The sequence below is a fragment of the Epinephelus lanceolatus genome, chromosome 8, assembly GCF_041903045.1.
Source record: "Epinephelus lanceolatus isolate andai-2023 chromosome 8, ASM4190304v1, whole genome shotgun sequence".
NCBI lineage: Eukaryota > Metazoa > Chordata > Actinopteri > Perciformes > Serranidae > Epinephelus > Epinephelus lanceolatus.
This window is the reverse complement of record NC_135741.1, coordinates 23,888,036-23,913,031: the sequence shown is the minus strand read 5'-3', so window position 1 is coordinate 23,913,031 and position 24,996 is coordinate 23,888,036. Positions and strand designations below refer to the sequence as shown.

The 24,996-nt window shown below is 41.1% G+C and overlaps 1 protein-coding gene across 1 annotated transcript; it reads left to right on the top strand.

Annotated features, from left to right (window-relative positions):
* The first annotated feature begins 2,033 nt into the window (after nt 1-2,033).
* Nucleotides 2,034-24,884, top strand: esyt1a (extended synaptotagmin-like protein 1a). Its single transcript, XM_033629218.2, has 31 exons — nt 2,034-2,811; nt 3,851-3,892; nt 5,880-6,014; nt 7,856-7,929; nt 8,148-8,220; nt 8,301-8,390; nt 8,487-8,542; nt 10,047-10,167; nt 10,346-10,522; nt 11,705-11,787; nt 11,943-11,991; nt 12,292-12,381; nt 14,117-14,212; nt 14,299-14,370; nt 15,079-15,165; nt 15,404-15,553; nt 16,018-16,200; nt 16,296-16,472; nt 16,563-16,645; nt 16,762-16,810; nt 16,900-16,989; nt 17,935-18,030; nt 18,248-18,319; nt 18,418-18,504; nt 18,611-18,757; nt 22,120-22,250; nt 22,403-22,495; nt 22,598-22,729; nt 22,809-22,914; nt 23,624-23,673; nt 23,787-24,884. The coding sequence occupies exons 1-31, from the start codon at nt 2,488-2,490 to the stop codon at nt 23,812-23,814; spliced, it is 3,243 nt and encodes a 1,080-aa protein (XP_033485109.1). The 5' UTR covers nt 2,034-2,487; the 3' UTR covers nt 23,815-24,884.
* Nucleotides 24,885-24,996: the final 112 nt, after the last annotated feature.

Below are 24,996 nucleotides of genomic sequence, written 5' to 3'. Positions count from 1 at the left end.
TATCATAAATAAACGTAACAAATTGCCATTATTATTATTATTGTTCTGGCTGGTTCTAATGTTACAGTGTATTACAGATCTGTGTGTGGTTTATGCAAGTAGTGTTACCATACCCCAACAGAAGCCGTTGTTCTACTGCTGTACAGTCTCTCTGTTTCATTATTTTCAAATGTATTAAAAAGTGGAGGACTAAAATGTAATGTGAGTGTTACAGAGGCTACATCCCTGTTGATTATGATTGTTTTTGCGAAGCATTGGTGTGCCAGAAAATAGGTCATAGTGTGCACACATTTCCTGTGTGTCTCTCAGTCATATGCTGGCTCCCTGAAATGAAACTCAGTCATCAAAACCCTTGATCTAAGATTCATTCATTTTTTAATTTTTCCACATTCACACCTACAGCCAATTTAGAGCCACCAATTAACCTGCATGTCTTTGGGTTGTGGGAGGAAGCTGGAGTACATGGAGATAACTCACGCTGACATAGGGAGAACATACAAACCAGAAACCCTCTCGCTGTGAGGTGACAGTGCTAACCACTGCACCACCATGAGTTTAGCTGTTAGGTTTCTTAAAATTTATCCTGGAGGAAAATTCCACTCAGACACCCCTGGAGGGTTGGGTCACAGTGTAGATTGAAAATGGTCCCTCCAAATGATAAATAGGTGTCCATGGCCCTGCAATGGATTATTAGATTTCAACAACAAAATTCTGATATATGATATTTGGCCAAGTCATTCAGAGATATAAAAACAATACAAAAACAGCTCAAAAGCCTACACATGTACAATATAGAAGTACCAAATGTAAAATAAATTGCACAAGACAGACACCTCTTTAATGAAAAGAAGGGCTTAGCATGGGTCTATAAATGGCAAAATGCAGTAGGATGTACAGTGAGTTGTACAGAGGGAACATTTAGTGCAGTGGTTCCCAACTGGTCCAGCCACGAGTCCAGATTTCTCCTTAGTTGTTATTTCGAGGTCCACACAGTTTAATACATTGAGCTTCACACTTGCGTTGGGTCACGTCATCGAGTTAGTTTACTGTCTCTGTCAAGTAGCTTTCCTTTAGTCACTCACTTAACAACAACTCTATACCCGCAATTCATTGTGCCTAAAAATTAAGTGTGTTTTTTTACAAACTTGACACATTTACAAGTCACTTGGTCCATTCAGAATGGACTGGCGACCCACTTTTGGCCCCAGACCCACCATTTGGGAACCCCTGATTTAGAGGACAGTTGTTTGAAAACATATTGCATTTGGTTTCTATGCACATTAGCCTTTATGTAGCCTGTGTAACTGTTGTATTGCGCATTGTGGGAATCATATATAAAGCTTTGGAAAGGAACTCTTAGTCTCACTGGATCTCCTGTAGGCCTACATGTCTTACAGTAAAATAAATAATAATGTAAGCTGAAGACAGTGTTTGTTGCGTTAGGGCTGTCTGCTGTGATTATAACAGGACCTGGTTATTGTTACTTCCCTGACTGCCTGTCTGTGTCTTCGTGTGTCCGTTTACATAAAGGATCATCAAACTTTTCACCCTCTGAGCAAACACAGGTAATTGACTGTATCCAGGCAACCAGGGAGCCTGTGCTGTTTTAGTTGCCAAGCGTAAATTAATTTATCTAGGAGCAATGTGAAACACCACCTGGCTACCCAAAGTGCACCTGAACAACAGAGTCTCCACATGAGGCTGGGTTAATGAGGAATGACCTGCATTTTGCTGGTGAGCAAACATTGCGTTGGTGACATTTGGCGCATATCCTGGTGTTGTCACGACTCTGCCGCTTGGGTTGTCTCTCTCAGACAGTGATCAGCACGGCAGCTGATAGAGCTTAGCAGCAAAGCTAATACACCTTTCTGTCAACGGACCTGTCAGCGCTCAGTTGTGAAAGCTGCTGCAGTGGAGCTGAGCGCTTGCGCATGCAGCAGGATTTCATCCGGTTATGTAAAAGATAACGGGTTGAGCAGCCTGTGCACGAGGACAGTATTTTGGGCGTAGTGGCTCTTTTAGTTGACACTCTGATGATACTGTTATTCTGAATAAAACACGTCCTTTGGTGTCTCCGGATAAAATAAACATTCACTTTGCATACAGGTCGCAATACGCTCCGCCCGAGTCTGTGCGTGACGCTACAAGTTAATTCTAGGGTTTAGGTTTCTACTGGATTTCATGTGAAGGAGGGCTCCAAGCAGAGCCCGCCCTCACGGGTCTTGGTCTCTGCTTGCCCTGCTCTGAGAGAGACGCTGCACACGTAAATGAAACGCGGAATAGCCAGTTTTAGTGCCCTGCGGAACTGAGGGGGGGCGCGGCGGAGAGGAGCATGATCTAACCGACCGAAGCGCGCAGTTTATCGGTGATTCCTCGATGTTTTCTGTAGTGATACGGTGGTAGGTGTTAAGTGGCGCTTGCCACTCGGTCGTTGAAGCAGCGAAGCTAAAGGCCAGGTCGAGCCAGTGAAGTCAAACGGATCTTGCGATGCCACCCGCGGATGCAGAGCCGGGCATGAGCAGGAGCATTGTAGCCCCGGCCTCAGCACCGAGCCACCCCCCAGGTGAACGCGCTGTCAGTGTGCTGTGGTCGTTTGGAAAATGCCTCGGTGCTCTACTGCCAGTGTACCTGGCTGGATATTACGGCTTCAGCATCAGCGTAGTCCTGTTCGGTCTCATGATCTACATGGGATGGAAACACAGTCGGCTGGAGAAAGTCATGAGGCTCAAGTCTGCCATGTATATCCAGGAGAACGAGAGGGCATTCACCACCGAGAAGGCTTTCAAAGCCAAGAGGGATCTACCTCCCTGGGTAAGAGCTGACACACCTCCCTGCCACGGTCATTCTCTGCAGTTTGTATCACCTGTCACATCTGCCACATCTGTCAGGCTGAACTTGAGCTGCATTCAGCTACTGTGCATCATTGTGACAGGCTCTGACATGCTTATCACTCATTAGTAGACACTTGATGTTAATTAAGAAACTTAAAGTGAACACATTTAGACAGAGAAATCATTGCTCCATGATAACCATCAGATAAATAGGAGACTGTCCCTTTTGTTGACAGTATTTTCCTCCGGTCCGCCGACCAGCCCCATATTTAGACATTCCTACTGTGCAGTGCCTGGAGAATTAGTCTCAACAGCTTCCACACTGAGGAATGTGAATTAAAATGTCAGATGAGGTCTTTGTAGTGCAGAGGTGGAAAGAATGATACCAGCACTGAGGAGACTGTAAGTAGACTTGCATGTAGTAATGCATGTCTATGCTGAAAAAAAAGTAATTTACCTAGCAGTAGGAGAGATTTTCTGTGTGTTTCCCCTTCATGTTTCCCCACAGCAGAGCTGACCATTGACCTTATCTGGCTCCAAAAACTTGATGACTCATAAACATACTTCAGAGCAGAGGCAGGGACCATGGACCACCATATCTGGATAGAGAGCAAGACAGAATAAACTCTGTGTGTGTGTGTGTGTGTGTGTGTGTGTGAGAGAGAGAGTGGGTGTTTTGGGCAGATAGGCCTAATCTATAGATCTCATGTCTCCGTGGCTTGAAGGAAGGGCTGATGTGCCTGTGGTTGACAGTTTATTCAAGTAGAAATACTTCCTTGTAATTTAATCTTCTAATGTACAGCTAGGAATGCATGATCTGAAAATTGCTTGTTTGAAATAAAAGTACACTTGTAGAACTTTATTGCAGCAAACCTACTTCTGTTTATGCCTCGCGCCCAGAAAAATATTACCAAGAAAATCATGTCAAATATTTTAGCTACCCCGCTATAAGCTGGAGGTCATTTTACACTGCCATGTTGTATTTGAGTTCATACCTGACCAATATTACTTATCCACAGGTCAACTTTCCAGATGTGGAGAAAGTGGAGTGGCTGAATAAGGTATGCTTTTTTTTCCTTTCAGGCTTTGCATATGTGCAGCTGAGTATTCATACATAAGGTGTTCATTTGGTTCAGCATTCTTGTCATGTATGATGAAGGGCTGCTCTTCAACAACAAATTTCAAAATAAGGTGTTTGGTTTCACTTGAGCAACTCTCACAGTAGCTGCAATGCCTCACATTTAATATGGGGATAAAGAACACTTGTGTGGACTTTAAGTGACCTGGCTCCTGTTGCAGCCTCTCTGTCGGAGCAGATTATCTACTGGTGTAATTAAGAGGCACGGAGAGTGGCTGAGACCATATCGAGGAGCTCTCCGTCTCTGTCAGTACAGTAACCTCGCATCAGCGCAGGGCAAGCGTGGATGTGAATACTAATAATCCAGCTCGCCCTTCTGGAGGGAAAAATGTAATGAACTCGGTGACAGAAGCCCCGACTGTGGGATGGCAATTTGCTGGACTCATCTTTCACCAGCCCACGTCGCTCTTGCAGGCTTCCTGACGTGATGCGGCTGCTCAAACACTCACAATCCTCACTTTAAGCAATAAACAAACACACATCAGCCTTGAAATGTTCACACCTCTGACAACTTGTAAAAATTTGTGGCAACAAATAACAGGAACTGGCAACGTGTGTGAGTGATTGTCAAAAACAAGCCAGATAAGATTTCACAGGGTGCATCATCCATATCATGCATCGTTTAATGCACTTAATTATGTTTACTCCTATTCTATTCTTGTTTTATTCTATTGATGTATATATTGTAATTAAATTTTCACTCTTACTGCCTCAGCGCAGTGACGATTTATATTTTATTCTTTAATATTTTAATATCTTAAGTACTAGTGTTAACACAGTAGCGTAATGCACATTTTCATTTCTATTTTATTTTATTGCTTTACAGATTTCCATTTCATACTCTTATTCTTACTTCTTATAGTTCTCAATTCTTGACATTGGAGCGACTGTAACGAATCATAATTTCCCCTCGGGGATCAATAAAGTATTTCTGATTCTGATAAATATTATATCGAAGACTCTCCTGTGGCTGTAGCATCACCAGTCTCACAGGCAGTTTGGAGGTCAGAGGATCAGCAAACAGTAGCTTACTGGACTTTGCACCTTACCCTTACACCTCACACTAAAATGCTGAAGCTAACACTACTGTGAGGCTGTGAGGAGTGATAACGGCACCACCAATACACTGATTCAGTTGATTAGACACAAGGGCGCTGGTTTCACTGCAGCATTTTGGAGGGACACATATTGAACACAGGGTTTGGGTGTCATTCGCCAGAAAATATTAAGCATCAAACCCTGAATTTCCTGCATCCTGATGATTTTTTATGCACCATTTTTGTCAACAAATTTGCAAAAAAGTCCTGCTCCCCCCTTGAAATCTACACCGATGAAATTACGTGTTATACAACTATTTCTCTCTGAAAAATCTCCAAGGAAATTATCAGAAAATCATGGACCCGTGAAATAAAGCATAAGCGATTTTGTTTTCTTTTTAATCTTGTGATGTTCTCCAAAATGATTCACAACTGGGATGTGCTTGATAAATTTATCTAATAACCATCTTGGTGAATTATTGATGGCAGAGCTGCTGTTAACTGTTTAGATGTCGCCCTCTGTCAGATGGCTTTTGTTCTCCTCTCTCTCTAGAGAGCCTTTTAACTACAAGGCAAACAGTCTGTGGTCATGTGTGTAAAGTGTGTATGTGTCTGCATGCATACATGGTTCGTTGTCATTTGCTGTCACACTCTCATTAATTACTTAATATTCACAGGAAGCACTTTGCTATGACTAAGCATTTGCACAAATAATAATTCATTGTTAATCACATCATTATATTAGCCGACCACAGATGCAAACATGCACCACATTTGATTACTTGTAATTATTTATTACCTATTGTATCTGATGCATAACAAAACATTGGATTATGTCTTTGTATTCAAGTGTGTGGTGTCTCTGTCATATAGATCCTGCAGCAGGCTTGGCCCTTCATCGGCCAGTATCTGGAGAAGCTGCTGGTGGAAATCATCGCTCCTGCCATCCGTGCGTCCAGCATTCATCTGCAGACTCTCAGCTTCACCAAGGTCAACATAGGAGACAAGGTATCTGAATGGGACATCATGAAAGCAGTTTACTCTGTGCATGTTCTGTGATCAAGAAAATGCAGCTGAGTGCAGAATCTTAATGTGTATAATATGTGTGTTATTCTGGTAATGCAGGGCTGGTCTCACTGGTTTATTATAAGCATGAAGATTGATGATTTTTTTCACAGCAAATGATCATCTTCATGTGCATCTTTGCTAACGTTGCTTAAATCTACAAAAGAATGGGAATTGCAGAGCATCTTGGAGGGATATACATCCGTAGCTACAGTAGCTTCCTGTGTAATCATTTGTCATCTGGCGATCATTCAGCGTCAGAAATGTCTAACTATGTGCGAAAGACAAATGCCCATTTAAAGAGACCCTCTTGACAGAGGTCTGCTTATCTTTGACTGTATGAAATCGCAGCCGCAGCCTGGGACTTCTGCTCAGGTCTGGTTTCGGTCCTAGTCAGTGGTGTGCTTTTTACAGTTTTATGCGGCCAGCTTTGGTAGTTATCTTTAAGGCACGGGGCAGCCACGCTTCAAACACTCAGTGCCTTCTGCCAAGCCAACAACCTAAACATTCAAATGCTTGCTGTAGTTTTCTGCCATATCCAGACTCTCTGATAAAGCACTGACCTGCTTTTCTAGTTCGATTGTTGGCTCCTGTGTTGTGGCGGAGTTTTCAACAGCTAGGATTCTAGCCTCAGCTTCATCTAGCCGCTTGCTAGTAGTCTGGAGCTCCGTGGAATGCTTATGGATAGTCTCCGCCAGGGGAACGAGTTTTTCATCAGTTACCTTTATAATATTAGCAGTCATCACATAAAGGCTTTGGCGAGATCTGGGTCCAGTTCGTCAGAGATATCAGATTTGGTTTGGTCGCCATCTTGTGTGCATTTCACTAGGCTCTGCCAGGGTGTCTTTCTCATCTGTCGTCCTCAAGTTTCTTCTCATTTTACCAAAAAGACTGCGGCTAAAACTTTTCTAGAGACATAGCATGACCATAACTGCTATATCATAGGCAACTGGACTTGCTTGCGTTTCTTGGAGACTTTTTGCCTCTCATCCAAGAAGCTTCTTCAGTTCTAAATTACGCTTCTTGGATGAGAGGCAAAACGTCTTCAGGACATGCAAGCAAGTCCAATTGCCTATGATATAGCACCTATGATTACCATGACCTGGATGACTGAGAATCTTCACCAACAAGATATAGCATGACCTGTCCATTCCAAAGGTGGCTCCCAAAATACAGTTGTTATATAAGTTGCGTTCACCTCGCTGCCATCACTTAACCCCCTAAGTTGCTGTACTTAATGACATTGATCCCTACAGACCTCGATAGCTTGCCTCCCATTAACATTTTAGCTCCCCTGATGTCTATCTGGTGTTGGCGTGAGCGCCTATACCTGTTAGAAATTCAGAAACTTAAAGTTTTTGGAGGCCCATGTCCAGTTTATAAACAGGTGGGTACTGGACCTTCAGATCTACGTGCCAAATGCCAACGACACAGTCATCTGGAAAGATAAAGATAAGCTCGGTTAATGTTATGCTAACAGAATGCTAACAAAATGTTGGCTAATCATGCATAATTAAGCCACTGGTATTTTGCTAAATGAAACACAAAACATTAGCCTACCTTTGTGTCTGACTGTATACTATATAGTACATAGGGTGTTTTGAAGCTTACTTACTGAGAAGTGTTTGTCTTAGATAAGCAGTTCTTTTATACACTTGAAGCAAACAGCCAGCAAATGGCTCTCTGAACTCTTATTCCTCAAAAATGACAGACTCACTGTTGATGACAGCACATTCCCTATTAGTTTTATTTGCTTTGTGTAACAGCAGCTGTTGTGTTCACAGGCTTTGAAGGTGGTTGGTGTGAAGGCTCACACAGAGCATGATAAGAGACAAGTGATGTTGGATTTGTACCTGAGGTAATGCATCACAGCTTTTGTTTTTGCTTGTACATAAGCACCCAGACACTGAAATAATACCTGAGTTACTACATTGTTTCCTTCATTAGAATAGGGCTCGTCCTTATCTGTCACAGCAGATCATTGTTTACTTAACACAGCCCTATCGTAATTCACATCAGCTGCTTCCCTTGGTTAAACATGTATCTCTACACTTGTCACTGCTCTTCTGCTTGCAGCTACGCCGGTGATGTCGAGATCAACGTAGAAATCAAAAAGTACTTTTGCAAAGCCGGAGTGAAAGGAGTCCAGGTATAAGAACAGATATTAAGATATTCTTACATTACCAGTCATAGTCAAATGGCCTGAAAACTTCACTTCGATATTTGTAGCTCCACGGGAAGCTACGTGTGATCCTCGAGCCTCTGATCGGAGACGTGCCGCTCGTTGGAGCCATCACGATGTTTTTCATCCGCAGGCCTGTGAGTGCAGCACCAGTGAACCACATTTGATTTTGCACTGCATTGTTATCTGAGGTCCACATGGATGTATTTATATGTCTTTTATCTGTGTCATAGAAATTGGACATCAACTGGACCGGGCTGACTAACCTGTTAGATATCCCTGGGCTTAAGTGAGTTCATGTGCCAAGCTTTGTGTAGATAGATTTAAGGGTGCGGCTGTATTGATCTGTTGTGTCTCTGGTGTTTGTTTTTAATAGTTTTTAATAAGGCGTGCCTGTTTGTGGAATAGGGCTTATGAACTTTTGACATGCAGAAAAGTTTGGGGGCTGTGCCTTTTGGAATTGATGGCTATATTTCAGAGAATACATGATTTATTTAGCCATCAGAGTCGCAGAGGTTTCCAAAACAAACTGAGACAGACTGCAGCGCTAATATTTCTGTCTGTTCGATGAAGGATCTATGTGTTCACATTCTCAAAGAGTAAGAGTGGCGATATACTATATTTTTATTCTTACCAGCAAATCCTGGGAAAAGACTAAAACCAACAATGAATTGATCCTATTAACAAGAAGCCAAACCCTCATATAACTTACTCCTTTGTGCCACAGAGCTCCTTTGTTGTCCAAAAACTTTTTAAAACACATAAATGAGTCACGCTGTTGCACTGGGTAACATGTTCCGTCATTACAATGAACAGGGGCACTGTAGTTTATGTTGAGTCATCCCACGCACACCATCCTGCTGCCTTTAAGGGATACTTTGCCAGTTTTCAGCCAGCTTTATATCATAACAATGTGGGTAGTATGTGTAAATGAATTGTGGTAAACTTACCTCGAACTTGCCAGCGCTCAGATCAGAAAAAAGAAAGTGTATATATCTTTGAGGCCTTTTGTAAAGATGTATGTCTTTAGTAGAAGTGAATGGTCCTGAAGTATCATCAACAGGGTAGAAAAGTAACAAACACCAACAGACAGAATAAAACATTCTTGGTTTTGTTCTTTTTATGGCGTTTGTTGATAATAAGAAAAATACTGAACAGTGCCAGCCTTATCCTTTATGTTGTTCAACTTTATGCCATGCTGTTGTTCTACTGTTTTTTTATATTCAGTACGTATATTATGACTCCATGAATTTATATGGAGGTAGTTTTCAAGGCCCATTATATAAGGTCAGAACATGGACAAGGTAGAATCAGCTACGGTACAGTTAAACTGAATATGAAGAGAAATGGATGGTCTGACAAATAGGAACAAGTCGCCTCTATTTATCGTTCATATTCAATGCAACTGTATGGTGGCTGATTCTGCAGTGTGTGTGTTGTGATCTTATATAATGTACTTTTTGTAACAATACAATTAAAGCATTGTCAGAGGTGTAAATTTGTTGCTGACGCATCAATCCCCTCTGGTGATGCTTTCAATGACAGTTTGTCATTATTGTTTTAATTGTATTCCTCCTGTAGATGACATCAGCCAACATGATTTCCTAAAAAAAAAAAAAACACTTCCTCATCTGTAGCCAACGGGTGCTTCCCGTTGGTCCTGTTGCTGAGAACATGGATATCATGTTATTTATGCATGTTCATATTGTCAGCAGTAGTATATAGCCTCTGTCTGTTTGTCTGTGTGTCCCTCCCCCGTGTTTCCCCAACATCGTCCTCGCATTCATTTGCAGTGCCATGTCGGACACTATGATAATGGATGCAATAGCCTCCCACCTGGTGCTCCCCAACCGTCTAACTATACCCCTGGTGGCCGACCTGCACGTTGCGCAGCTCCGCTCCCCTCTGCCACGGGTAACTGTCTTAATTATGAATGGCCTGGGAAACATAGACCCACACAGACTGAAGCTGTGTCAGCATATAGAAACACATAGCTTTAAATTCATACAGCAGACTTGTGAGGACTCTTAACTAACATTTTGATTTTCTTTGTGCATGAACATGTTTTCCTGCACATATACGCACATGCTAGGGAGTTGTGCGTATCCACCTGCTGGAAGCTGAGGACCTGACTGCCAAGGACACTGTCATCAAGGGCTTTATCGACGGGAAGTCTGACCCGTATGCCGTCCTGCGTGTGGGGACCCAGATATTCACCTCTCATCACGTGGACAGCAACCTGAACCCACAGTGGAGGGAGATGTATGAGGTGAGAGGAGGGTGAGAGGGAAGAAAATACACCCGAAACTGAGCTGATACTCAAGTGCTGCACTCCCACCCAGTTTGTGTGCTAAAGGTTATAGTTCGGTGTTGGTGTCCTGGCTTTGTAGGTACTGCTTAGAGAAGTCTTTGGTAGTAAACATGTCGGAGAAAAACAGTTTTGTGAAGACTTTATCTATTTATGTGTTAACAGGAAGCTCCTGTTTCTGAGATAAGCAGCTCTTGCGAAACTGCTTGCTCAGGGACACTTTTTTTTTGCTGTTTATGAAATTCAAGCCACTGAATAGATATTAAGTTATTAAAGGAATACTTCACCTGCAAAATGAGCATTTGCATATCAGTTACTGACAGCGTGTTACCCTGAATTTGTGAGGAAAACTTTGTGTTTCTCACATCCCTCCATGGTGAAGGGAGAATCCAAAAATGGCAAACATTTTTTTATGAATTGAAGTAAATGGGACTCCAAGACTATATCAAAACCTCAGTTTACAAACTCTTACACAACTCCTGCAGTGTGAGTCTCATTTATCCAGTTGCATGCCCAGTACTTCCCAAACACATGCATTTTTGCTAAAACATAATGATTTAAAATAAATCATTACGAACAGTCTTGTGCATGGCCGAGTAGCATGCCTGAACATGAGCTCCGTTTGAGCAGAGTTCAAATGCACTCACATGCTCAGGCACGCTTAGGGCATGTGGACGGAAGTGTTTTAAATCATTACTAAAGAAAATGCATGTGTTTGGAAGCACTGAGCATACAACTGGACAAATTAGATCTAAATTACACTGCATGAGTTGCATAATCGTTTTTAAACCAATGTTTTAATATAGTTTTGCTGTTGTTAAATGTGGTCCCCATTGACGTCAATTCATGAGGAGTGTTTGGCTTTTTTGGATTCTCCGTTCAGCATGCAAGCATGGGAGAAAAACAAACTTTTGTTCATGAATTCAACACAACACATGGTGAGTAATTGATATACAAATCATTTTGTGGGCGACATATTTTTTCTAACATCCACCTGGCAAAAAACATGGAAACTTCTTGCCATTGTGATTCTGTTTGCATGTCCTTGTGTTATTGTGTCACATGTGGCTGTATCTATATTTGTATATTTGTCGTGTGTTTTGCGTATTTGCCCATTTATGTGTGTATGTGTGTGTGTGTCAGGTGATTGTCCATGAAGTACCTGGTCAGGAGTTGGAAGTGGAAGTTTTTGACAAAGACCCAGACCAGGATGACTTCCTGGGGAGGTAGCTTATTCATTCTCATTCATTTACTTGGTGTTATGTGCTTCTCATGTCATTCCCATCTCTGCTATTGCCATGTTGGGCCATGATTATCTTGAAATTTGAAGGTCTTAGTCGCTTTGATTCATGGCGTCATTAATTCTCTGCCTCTCTTTCAGGGTCAAGGTGGATCTCGATATTGTAAAGAAGGCGAGAGTTGTGGATGATGTAAGTATTAAAGCTTGTGTTCGACAAGATTCAGTATCTCACCATGGCATTTTTTACATGTTTCTCGTTCAGATAATGTTATCATCAGCAGGCACAAGAATGCAGTTATTATATTGTCTAACTCTGGAAAACATCTGAGCAAGACCCAGTAATCCTGTTAGCATGTGACATTACAGAGCCCATGTGCCTCCTCGTGATCTGCTCTGATCTCTCCATCGTCTCCCCTGCCATCCAGGCTCAAAGTAATCAGCCAGAGGAGGAAAAATGTGTGTCTTATGAGTTCTTTGTTTTTGTAAACAGTGGTTCAATCTGAGGGACGTCCCGTCTGGCAGCGTTCACCTCCGGCTGGAGTGGCTCTCTTTGCTGTCCTCTGCTGACAGACTGAGTGAGGTGAGTCCACATTAAGGTTACTGAAAACAAAACTACAAACTAAAACTGGGTGTAAAACTGTTTATTGCATGAGGAGGCATTGGTGCATATGTATGAGATGTCCACATGAGTGTGAGTCAATTGCCTTCACAAAGTGTTGTCATTGTGTTGTAATACCTATTGTGACCTTCTTAAATCTTGTTCCTGACAACAAAAAAACATTATTATAATAAAAACAAAACAAACACTAATACTGAAAATGATACTTAAAACTTAACATTTTCAATCAATAAAAACTAAACTGAAAAGAGCAAACTCACTCTGCAAACTAACTGAAACTAAACTAAAAATAAATGTTATAACTCTGGTACAGCTTTATGGTACTTATTTGTTTTTGTGTCTGATTTGCAACTTGGCTTTTGTTAGTGATTTGGACAAATATAACACACTCATGAGGATCAGAGCATTATTTTTATCCAACATTATTTTGGCATCGACAGAAAAGAGAGATGGTACCTTAAAATGTGAAGTTATTATAATTTAACTTGTTTATTTAACCTGTATTGAACCAGAGAAGATTTATTATCTCTTCTTCATGAGTGTTCATGAGTTACAAATTTAATAAAAAAAAAAAAGATAACAGCATTACATCCTAGAAACGATCTAAGGATGCACCTGTAGTATGGATGAAGATGGCCATATTCACAAAGCTTCCTGGTACAAAGAGTTGCTTCTAGTGATGAAATTCTAAGAAAATTCTTAGAATTGTTACGTTTTCTTATAATTTCCCCTTAAAGTTAAGGTCCTTGTTAAGATAAAAGTCATTCACAGAGCATCTTAGCCCTTAAACAGCTCCTAAGGTGAAAAAATGTTAGGAGCAGGGAGGAGGACTTTTAAGAGGCTGAAGAGTTTCTTAAGGAGAGGAGAAAATGGTGGAAACACATAGAGGTAGAAGAAATATTCTCCAAATGCTTCATGGTGGAGATAATGAAATGCTACATCATACAGGGAAAGTATGTGGTTGATCTCAGTAGGGGTACACACACATTTCCCACCTAAGGCTACAACACTAGAAATAAAGTGATCATCACTAAGATATTTGGAAAACTGGAAAAACACATCAGTGCAGCTGTGATGACTTGAGTCTATCTCAGAATGATCAGCAGAATGATCACACTAGCAATGACACTTTCACAGTCAGCAGTTCATTTCATTTCCACTGGGTGTCCACACCTTCAGGCTCACAAAGGGGTGTGTCTCTGACAACCAATCACATCTGCTAAAAGCATCACACCTACCAACCACACCTCCTCACTAAGATAAACTTTTCTGTCCCTTCCTTGCTCAGAGTTGCTCTGAGAACTTTCCTATATCACTCCTAAGCTAGAACTCCTTACTAGAAGTTTTGGGGCTAAGTTGGGAGCTCTCTGACAGAATTCTCAGAATGTTTGTGAATATGGCCCTAGGTTTTTTGTTATGATTGTGTGAGCGGTGTTATATATTGTTTTTATCATGTGCTTAATGCATTTTTGCCTTGTGGGCAATAATATTACGTTGAAGTTACAGACATCCTGAGAACAATCTAAAAACATCAATCCAAATAAGTGAGACTCATCTTAAACAGTTTAACAGTCAATCAATAACACATTCTTTATCAATATGTGTCTATAGTGATAAAAAAGTAAAATTGTGGCCCTGGGCTTTTAGGGTCTCACATAATTTATCTCACATGCTTTGCTTCTGCTTCGTCTAACAGGTGATCCAGAAGAACCAGAACTTGACCAGTAAGACGGCTGATCCTCCATCTGCAGCCATCCTGGCTGTCTATCTTGATCAAGCTCATGCACTGCCTGTAAGTCTAACGTTATTTAAGACTCTCATGTAGTGTGCTTTAAATTTTTATCTGTTACCCACATCAGCTTATTTAATACATTGCAGATGAGAAAAGGCAATAAGGACCCGAGCCCAATGGCGCAGATTTCCATTCAGGATTCAACTAAAGAGAGCAAGGTAAGGATATGCTTTTTTTTCAACAGTATCTTTATTGATTTTAACAACAAAAAACAAAGACATACAGATCCAGTATGTGTATATATACATCTACAATTACGCAAGAAGAAAAGGACACCTGAACAAAATCTTTGTACAACTGCCAAAGATTTAATACACACGTAATTCACCCTAACCCCCACTCCAAAAGTATGAAATTAAAGATAAATAAATAAACAAAAAAACTTTGACAGATTTGGACAATGCAGATGCATATCCCCCAGTGCTCCCATCATGTCGGTTAAGTCTGTCCTCTCTAGATAACACATGAGGGGACCCCAGATGTTGTGAAAGAGCGATTGGTTACCCCTGATACCAAATGCAATTTTTCCCAAGGTCAGAGTTGTTGATACTTCAGAAATTCATTTACCCGTACTCTGCCTACCGACTTTCTTCCATGAAAGAGCAATAACTCTTTTAGCCAATCTAAAAAATGTGAAAATGAAAATGTTTTCTCCTTCTAATGTTGTGACTGGCTGGATATAAAACTAGTCTTAAAAGTTTTGGGTCTAGAGGTATTTGTATGGATAATATGTCCTGGATACTATCTCTCTCTGCGTCCCAGAACTTTTCTATTTGAGTGCACTGCCAAAACTAGGATCTAACTTTTTATAAAAAATTTTCAGCCTTACTCTGTGCATAATGAATGTTTTCCTCTCTTTTCTGCAGACTTGCTACGGGACCAACAGCCCTGTGTGGGAGGACGCCTTCACCTTCTTTATTCAGGATCCCCGCAAACAAGACATCGACATTCAAGTAAGTCATCATGAGCAATGATTGAACGCACCGATCGATGTAGCTGGAGGGATTTTGCATAAATTACTCCCATGGTGTCGAGGTACCTCATTGATTTTTCCTCCTCATTTTCCCTTTATTCTCTGTAATGTCTGTAAACTGCACTCTTCTCTTTTTAACCCATTTACGTCCCTTTTTCCTTCATGATATTTGCCTTTATGCTAACTCCACATCTCCTCTTCCTGCGTTTCTCAATCAGGTGAAAGATGATGACCGTTCTCTGTCCCTGGGCAGTCTGACCATCCCTCTGGCCCGAATTCTGGCGACGCCTGAACTCACCATGGACCAGTGGTTCCACATGGAGAATTCTGGTTCTGCCAGCCGCATCTACGTCAAAATTGTGCTTAGGGTTGGTATCTCACACATACACTTTAACGCAAGATGTGGATTCAAGCTGGTATTGCAAGAATCAACCTTGTTGTGAGGAAGACTTTGAAATCCTAACAGCTCCCAAAGGACCGCTTTGGCCTCAAGCAACTGTCATCAGACACATGCTTCAGTATCACACCCACAACCAACCCTTCAAAGCTGAGAGCTCAAATTTAAATGTATCATAGCTCTGTGTGAGTCTTTTATTCATGGACATCAGATCCTGTTAAACAAAGCACCCTGAGATTAGAGAATGTGAGATACTGGAGAGGTTATAAAGTACTCTCTTAACTCTTAACACCTCCCCTTTTACATGCACACTGATTTTAACCCTATAACCAAATAAAAACCTAGGAGAGGCCATCCACATGTCTTCTTTCTGCCTCATCTTTCTATCCTTGTGAGAACATGCAGTCCTCAGTCCTGTTGTTTGTGCTCTACTAGGTTTTGTGGCTAAGTGACGATGCCACTCCCACAACACCGTCTCCTCGGCCTACAGCTCCAGGGCCAGGGATGGGTCAGGGGGGAATCTCATCTGAACTGAACCCTACGGGGCCCGGCGGGTTAGGAAAACCTCAACCAACACGACCACAGCACACCACACCTGACCCAGAGTTTGCAACTGAGGTAAAACTGTTACCTAAAGTGAAACAGCAGCAGACATCACTCAGCCTTTCACACACACACTATAGTAGCATTTCCTGCCCTTGTTCTGCTCACAGGGAGTGCTGCGTATCCACCTGGTGGAGGCCCAAAACCTGATAGCAAAGGACAACTTCATGGGGGGCATGGTGAAAGGGAAGAGCGACCCTTATGTCAAGATCCGCGTGGCTGGTATCACCTTCCGTAGCCACACCATCAAAGAGAACCTCAATCCCATCTGGAATGAACTCTATGAGGTATTACCTTTGTTTGATGCTTGTCTGCCTCTCTGATGAAGTTATTATGTTTTAGCTTGGATATGATACAAATTTTCCTCTATGATTTAGGTGATTTTGACTCAGCTTCCTGGTCAAGAGATCCAGTTTGAGCTGTTTGACAAGGACATCGATCAGGACGACTTCCTCGGAAGGTGCGCCCTGATGTCACAAATAAAACATTGACAGCATTTTTGGCTACACAGCTCTTATATCTGAAAATAAATATTTAAATGAAAAGGAGGATAATGACTGAGTCTTGTCTTTACAGGTTCAAGCTCAACCTACGAGACATCATCAGCGCACAATTCATGGATACGGTGTGTGACACACAGTGAACATATAATTTAACAAATAATTTTTGTATATATATCATAACCTGGACATTTATGTGCTGCTCTTGTTACAGTGGTACACTCTGAATGATGTGAAGTCTGGCCGAGTTCACCTGGTGCTGGAGTGGCTGCCCAGAGTCTCTGACCTACCCAGACTGGAGCAGGTCAGACATTACTCTCTTCATTTTATTCTTGATTCTGTTTATATTTAGATATACCAAGGCAACATACAAATAATATAGTTTTTCAGTGAAAATAAGAAGCCTTGGGGCATCGGTGGCTTAGTGGTAGAGCAGGCACCCCATGTACAAGGCTGTTGCCACAGCGGCCCAGGTTCAACTCCAGCCTGTGGCCCCTTGCTGCATGTCATTCCCTCTCTCTCTCCCCCCTTCACACTTGTCTGTCCTGTCAAATAAAGGCTAAAAAATGCCCCCAAAAATATCTTTAAAAAAATAAATAATAAGAAGCCTTGATTGTCCATAAACAATTGCAAAAAAAGAGTAATAATAAACTAAGTAATAACAAAAAATACAAAAGTAAATAAGTACAAAGAAATTACTGAAAAAGGATGAAGATACAGGTATAAAAGTAAAAATAAAAAATGCATAATAAAAAAAGCAAAGTCAGTAAGTAGAACCAGAACTTTGGATTTGGATTGACTCACGTTGATTTCAGCTGAATGTTAGAATGCATTTTTGCACAGAACGAGTACTGTTATTTTGTCCCATAGCTTATACAGTGGAATTTAGTGCTAAGAAGGAACTGCTTCAAGGACAAATGACAAAGCAACCTTGAAAAAATCCAATCCCATCCTTTAAATGATGCCTCTTGCACTGTGAGAGCCTTGTTTTCTAGCATTGTTTGGTTGCTGTGGCAGATAGCAAAGAGAACAACTTTTACAGAAAGGATCTTGAGTTTTGTGCATAACAGCAGTGTGTTTAGTTGTGAAACAGGAACTTCTCCCCACTGCTTTTTTAGATTATTTTATTCATATCTTGTTGATAGTGTTGCGAAGGAAACTTTAACCACAGCTTTCTTATTGCAACATCAGTCTCACTAAAACTCTCACTCTTCTTCTCTGTGTGTGTGTGTGACATAATTCCCCACAGATCTTGCAGTACCAGTCCCAACAGTCGTACCACAACAAGGTTGTGCCATCATCGGCGGTGCTGTTTGTGTATGTGGAGCGTGCCCATGGCCTGCCGGTGAGATCATATCTATGAGTCCTTGGGGCTCTATTTGTTGTTGATTGTGGTGTGTTTTTCCTCGCTTTGGAGAGCGCAGAAATACAATAGTTGGTTTTAGCAGCAGTGTTTTGCATAAAACACTGCAGTGTCCCAGCTGCAGTCTCATTTATATATGAAACAACGGATGATGTAATGTGTTTTTGTTTAAAATAATATTCTTTGCATGCAATTTCAGCTGAAGAAAAGTGGGAAGGAGCCGAAAGTTGGGGCTGAGATTACCCTAAAAGGCGTTTCATACAAAACAAAGGTACGATCACGACTTCTTTGATGAGCCTGTGAATGCAACAAAAGAAAAATGCTGTTTTAAAAAAAATCATTAAATTCTGCTGTTTGTTCTTTCCTAAGATTTGTGAGCGTTCCACATCCCCACGATGGGACGAAGCCTTTCATTATTTGGTTCGTGACCCCAGAGATGAGACACTCACAGTGAAGGTGGGGTTCAAAAACAGCAGCTGCATTTATTATTTCACACTGATATTATAAAAGGCAGTCTGAAGAGTGTTTGTATATCTATATGTTTGTGTATGTTTGTATCTAGCTCTCCCACAGCTGGGGCCAGGCCCTTGGGTCCTACACACTTCCTCTCAGAGAGGTGCTGCTTGAGCCGGACTTGGTGCTGGACCGCTGGCTCAATCTGGATGGAGCACTGCCAGAAAGCCAGATCCTACTGAGGGCTACGCTCAAGGTGCTGACAACATATCCTGCTTATTTTCTCCACACTACCAATATAATACTTATTTAAATATATATGTTAATATATATGTTGTTCTCTGTCTTGATTCCATAAAGACCTAACAACAATGCTGCTGCCATTTTTGACAATTATTTTGACTTTAGGACAGGGTCTAACTCATCCTAATTTAGAATTCCTAATTTGGTAAATCCCCTAGTTAGGCAGTTTTGTAATAGCTAAATTCCTATCTTCAGTGTCATACTTAAGTGAGATAAGATTGAATTTCAAACTCAGGAATTTTCCTATTGAGTGTATTTAATTCTGTACTGTATCACTTGTGTTTTGTGCAGCTCACAGGTATTTCTCTGTATAGAACTAGTTTTGCAATGCACAGAATACTATGATGGGCCAACATCAGATCTACAACGTATACTACTGAATATAATACTCTGCAGACTGAAAGACAGCAGATATCCTGCACAATGTTTGAAGGGACAGTTCACCCAAAAATCCAAAATACATATTTTTTACTCTTACCTGTAGTGCTATGTATCAGTCTAGACTGTTTTGGTGTGGGTTGCAGTGTTGGAGATATCAGCTGTAGAGGTGTCTGCCTGCCCTCGAATATAATGAAACTAGATGTCACTCAGCTTGTGGTGCTCAAAGTGCCTAAAAAAATACATTTGAAAAACTCAACAGTAATGTCTCTTTCCAGAAATCATGACCTGGTTACTCAAGATAGTCCACAGACCTTGTTGTGAGCAGTTTCCGTATCACTGCACCGGTCTTCCACTCCCAATCCACCTCACAGAGTTAGCTCATGTAACAGCTCAGCAGGGAACATCACCATTGATGTTTATATCTTGCACTGTTACGAGCCTCTTGTTTATGAGTAGACACTTCCTTTTGCGTGGTGTAGTAGAAAGAAAATAGTTCCTACATGAAAATGTTCACAACATGGTCTTTGGATTATCTTGAGTAAGCGGGTCATGATCTCTGGAAAGAGACATTGCTTTTGAGTTTTGGGCATCTAATTCCATTGTATTTAAGAGAAGGCAGACATCTCTACAGCTGATATCCCCAACACTCTACAACACATATCTCATAACTGTAGCTTAGCTCAAAGACTGGAATCAGAGGGAAACGGGTAGCTTGTCTCTCGAAAGGTTATAAAATATGCCTACCAGCATTTCCAAATATTACTGATTTAAACATTATAATCATTTTTGAATTCATGCAAACACTGTTCTTTCATCCCCGCTTTCAAAATGTCAAACTATTCCTTTAACATCAAAGTGACACAGTCAGCACATACAGTACAGGCCAAAAGTTTGGACACACCTTCTCATTCAATGCGTTTTCTTTATTTTCATGACTATTTACATTGTAGATTCTCACTGAAGGCATCAAAACTATGAATGAACACATGTGGAGTTATGTACTTAACAAAAAAAGGTGAAATAACTGAAAACATGTTTTATATTCTAGTTTCTTCAAAATAGCCACCCTTTGCTCTGATTACTGCTTTGCACACTCTTGGCATTCTCTCCATGAGCTTCAAGAGGTAGTCACCTGAAATGGTTTTCCAACAGTCTTGAAGGAGTTCCCAGAGGTGTTTAGCACTTGTTGGCCCCTTTGCCTTCACTCTGCGGTCCAGCTCACCCCAAACCATCTCGATTGGGTTCAGGTCCGGTGACTGTGGAGGCCAGGTCATCTGCCGCAGCACTCCATCACTCTCCTTCTTGGTCAAATAGCCCTTACACAGCCTGGAGGTGTGTTTGGGGTCATTGTCCTGTTGAAAAATAAATGATCGTCCAACTAAACGCAAACCGGATGGGATGGCATGTCGCTGCAGGATGCTGTGGTAGCCATGCTGGTTCAGTGTGCCTTCAATTTTGAATAAATCCCCAACAGTGTCACCAGCAAAACACCCCCACACCATCACACCTCCTCCTCCATGCTTCACAGTGGGAACCAGGCATGTGGAATCCATCCGTTCACCTTTTCTGCGTCTCACAAAGACACGGCGGTTGGAACCAAAGATCTCAAATTTGGACTCATCAGACCAAAGCACAGATTTCCACTGGTCTAATGTCCATTCCTTGTGTTTCTTGGCCTAAACAAATCTCTTCTGCTTGTTCTCTCTCCTTAGCAGTGGTTTCCTAGCAGCTATTTGACCATGAAGGCCTGATTGGCGCAGTCTCCTCTTAACAGTTGTTCTAGAGATGGGTCTGCTGCTAGAACTCTGTGTGGCATTCATCTGGTCTCTGATCTGAGCTGCTGTTAACTTGCCATTTCTGAGGCTGGTGACTCGGATGAACTTATCCTCAGAAGCAGAGGTGACTCTTGGTCTTCCTTTCCTGGGTCGGTCCTCATGTGTGCCAGTTTGGTTGTAGCGCTTGATGGTTTTTGTGACTCCACTTGGGGACACATTTAAAGTTTTTGCAATTTTCCGGATTGACTGACCTTCATTTCTTAAAGTAATGATGGCCACTGGTTTTTCTTTAGTTAGCTGATTGGTTCTTGCCATAATATGAATTTTAACAGTTGTCCAATAGGGCTGTCGGCTGTGTATTAACCTGACTTCTGCACAACACAGCTGATGGTCCCAACCCCATTGATAAAGCAAGAAATTCCACTAATTAACCCTGATAAGGCACACCTGTGAAGTGGAAACCATTTCAGGTGACTACCTCTTGAAGCTCATGGAGAGAATGCCAAGAGTGTGCAAAGCAGTAATCAGAGCAAAGGGTGGCTATTTTGAAGAAACTAGAATATAAAACATGTTTTCAGTTATTTCACCTTTTTTTGTTAAGTACATAACTCCACATGTGTTCATTCATAGTTTTGATGCCTTCAGTGAGAATCTACAATGTAAATAGTCATGAAAATAAAGAAAACGCATTGAATGAGAAGGTGTGTCCAAACTTTTGGCCTGTACTGTACATAGAGAGACTGGCAAAGTGTCCATCAACACAGGGGTGTTGAAAGTCAGGAGATGATGACAGATTGATATCATATATCTATGTACCAACATCTGACTTTGGATTTCCTCTTTTATAGCAGTAGCAGCAGCAGCAACAACACAGCCAACTTTAAGTCTTGCTGCATAGCTAGTCTGTAAATGTTAGTCCTTATCAAGTTATGAGTAAACGATTATTATGCAGCATTTCATCCACATCTCTTCTCCTCTATTTCTATTTTATATATTTATTATCTGTATATATATTGTGTTATATTTTCTTGCATACTTCTTATTGCTATTTCTGTTTTCTTATCATTTCTCTGTGCCTATATATGGTATAAAAGCAGCTGCTACATGTCTCAGTTTCCTCCAGGGGACCACTGATGTATTTCTAATTTCTGATTTGCAGGTCTTGGACACTCAGCTGGCGGTGTGTCGTAAGGCTCCAGGGGACGCAGGTAATGACGCCAGCGGAGAAGAAGTCATTCCCAGATGGGTTCCTTCCCATCTAGACATCAGACAGAGAGCTGGGTTCTCCATGTGAGTCACACACACACACACACTAGCATCAAAACAGCTGTTATCAGGGGTTCCTCAGAGGGTTGTTTTCCCATATATATTATCTTGTTTTACCGTAAATATTCAAAGACATCATGACGTAAATAATCACATTTTCTACACTGTGTCTTTAGAAATGATAATCCTAACTCAGCAGGCCAGGTGAAGCTCAGCATCGGCTACTCCAACGAGGAGAGCAGGCTGTACATCACAGTTCACTCCTGCAGGTCTCTATATGACACATATCACCTCTTTAGCATCACATTTTTGGACCTGGAGCACAGGATCCCAACAGTTTTTTGTAAATGCAATGACCCCTGTACCCACAGAGCCCTGGCAGCCTGCTCCAAGGACGGTGCAGACCCTTATGTTTCCTTCATCCTGCTGCCTGACAAGAAGGCCACCACCAAGAGGAGGACTGGCACCAAGAAGAGAGACCTCAACCCAGAATTCAACGAGAGGTAAGACGAATAAATGAGACACTCATGATGGTGAAGGAAGTGTGAGGATATTAATTGATCTCTCTCTCTCTTTCCGTAGGTTTGACTTTGACTTCTCTCTGGAGGAGTCCATGCAGAGAAGACTGGACCTGTCTGTGAAGAACAGCGTCTCCTTTATGAGCAGAGAGAGGGAGCTTATCGGCAAGGTATACTGCTACTACTAATTATATAGCATCTGGCAAAACTACTGTTACAAAGTGTTTCAATAAAGAAAGCAGGAAAACAATCAAATCAAATTTACAGTCAGCTAATAATACCCATAACAAAGCTAAGAAATTAAGAAGAAAATGTGTGAAAGTGCACATTAAAGAACAGATAACAAAGGAAACAGATAAAATAATTTAGAAAAAGCCAGTTGGTAAAAGTGAGGCGATGTTACAGTGACAGACGATGTTAGAAGGAAGGGAATTTTCCAGTCTAAGATCCTCCGGTCAGCTATTCCAAAAGGTCGGAGTCCTAACAGCAAACACTGGGGAATGCTAACAGGGCCTTATCAGAGGACCTCAGGCTATTGGCTGGTAGCTCGGGGCCCTACCACGCAGGGCCTTAAAAGTCAAGACTAAAATTTTAAAATCAATTCTAAAATGGAGAGGCAGCCACTGAAGGAAGGCTAAAACAGGGGCGATATGATCAACAGTCTGGTGGCTGGATTTTGGACGTCCTGACATTGGGTAAACATGTTTTGGCCAAGGCTTGTAAACACAGTATTACAGTATATCATCATCTGAAATGCTCTTCCGTTAGTTATTGCCAAACTTCACAAAAAATTCTTGGTGTTGATGTAGTGATTAGGACCAGACAACAAAGATACAGAAATGTTAAACATCATCTTCTGCTTTTTCTTGTTGCCCTCAGTTGCAGCTGGATCTGGACCAAATTGACCTCAAGACTGGTGTCACGCAATGGTAACAATTCAAACAGCTACCAAACAATATTGTTTATAAACGAGTTTTATCAACACAGTTATGTTCATATGTTATTTTCTTCAAGATCATACAACAAATTTCTGTTTTTCCAGGTACGATTTGGTAGCAGAGGCCAACTAGAGGGATCGGTGGCTGGTCTTAAGTACTATATAACTATGTGTTGCTTCTGTGAACTGTGATTTGTGCGTTTGTATATTCAGCGTAAATGAAAATTTCCACCATCACTGAAGAAAAAGACAACGACATATCTGCTCCACACGAACACAGTTCATCAGTATTTATGAAACTTTACATGTAGCTTTCCATCCGTAAAGTGTTAACTGTGGTGAATCCATGCTGTCTTGGACAGATTCTTCAGTAGAATATTTTGGCTGAGTAGATATTTGATAATAATGCAACTATGTTGCACAAACCTACAGAGTTTATATGTGTTCAAAAGCATGTCAAAGTCCTCATTGAATTTTATTCACAAAAGGGCTCATGCTGTGTTCAATATCTTAATGAGTGACCTGGATTTACAGCATCCAACACAAATGAGACCAACTCCTTTGAATTTTATTTTTTACAATTTTCAAACAATTCCCGATATTACTTTGTTTATATACGTTTATATTATTGCCTTAAGTATTACAAAACTGTGCACAGTTTGTCAGTGTTTATGAATTATGTTCCAAATGAAGTTTTATATGTTTTAACCAGAGCTCTATTAAAGTTACTTTTATAAGTCAAAGTATTACAAACCTAGACCCTCACATTTACCACTGAAAACAGAGGTATGATACTGTAAGCAGAGTCTAAATCACTGTGCTTTTATGAAGAGAAAACTTTGTATATACTGAAAACATATCGCTGGTGTTGTTACACCGCATGCTTCCTTGTGTTTGTACGTGTTTGTAGCGCTAAGATGCAACAGGCCGACGATATCAGCCTTGTTCAGACTTTATTTTTCAAGCAAAACAGTTATGACGTTATGAGAAGCAAGCTTATATTGTACACACAGTGGGACAGCTTCTATTTACAACTACTGTCATCTCACCACAAAGGCTTGGGCACTGATTTGTGGTGATGGAAAGAAAATAATGTTTGAAGTGTCAAAACTGAAGAAAACTGCTGAGCTTTGACATTATTTTAACATATCATCATGTATCTGCTGAAGTTGTTGATTAAAGTTTGCACTCTCATGAATCAAACAAGTTTTGTGACTTCATTTTATTGTAAAAGGCTGTTTTTAATCTAAGTAATATGAGTGTCATAAAAAAGAAACAATCTTTAGAAAAAATAAGACAATGAAGACTAAGAATA

What these genes read in the sequence shown, in the direction of transcription:
- esyt1a (XM_033629218.2), top strand. Translation starts at nt 2,488, where the DNA reads ATGCCACCCGCGGATGCAGAGCCGGGCATGAGCAGGAGCATTGTAGCC. An exon ending in GCGCACAATTCATGGATACG is followed by an intron (nt 16,811 to 16,899) that starts GTGTGTGACACA and finishes CTCTTGTTACAG; the next exon opens with TGGTACACTCTGAATGATGT. An exon ending in CAGAGAGCTGGGTTCTCCAT is followed by an intron (nt 22,251 to 22,402) that starts GTGAGTCACACA and finishes CTGTGTCTTTAG; the next exon opens with AAATGATAATCCTAACTCAG.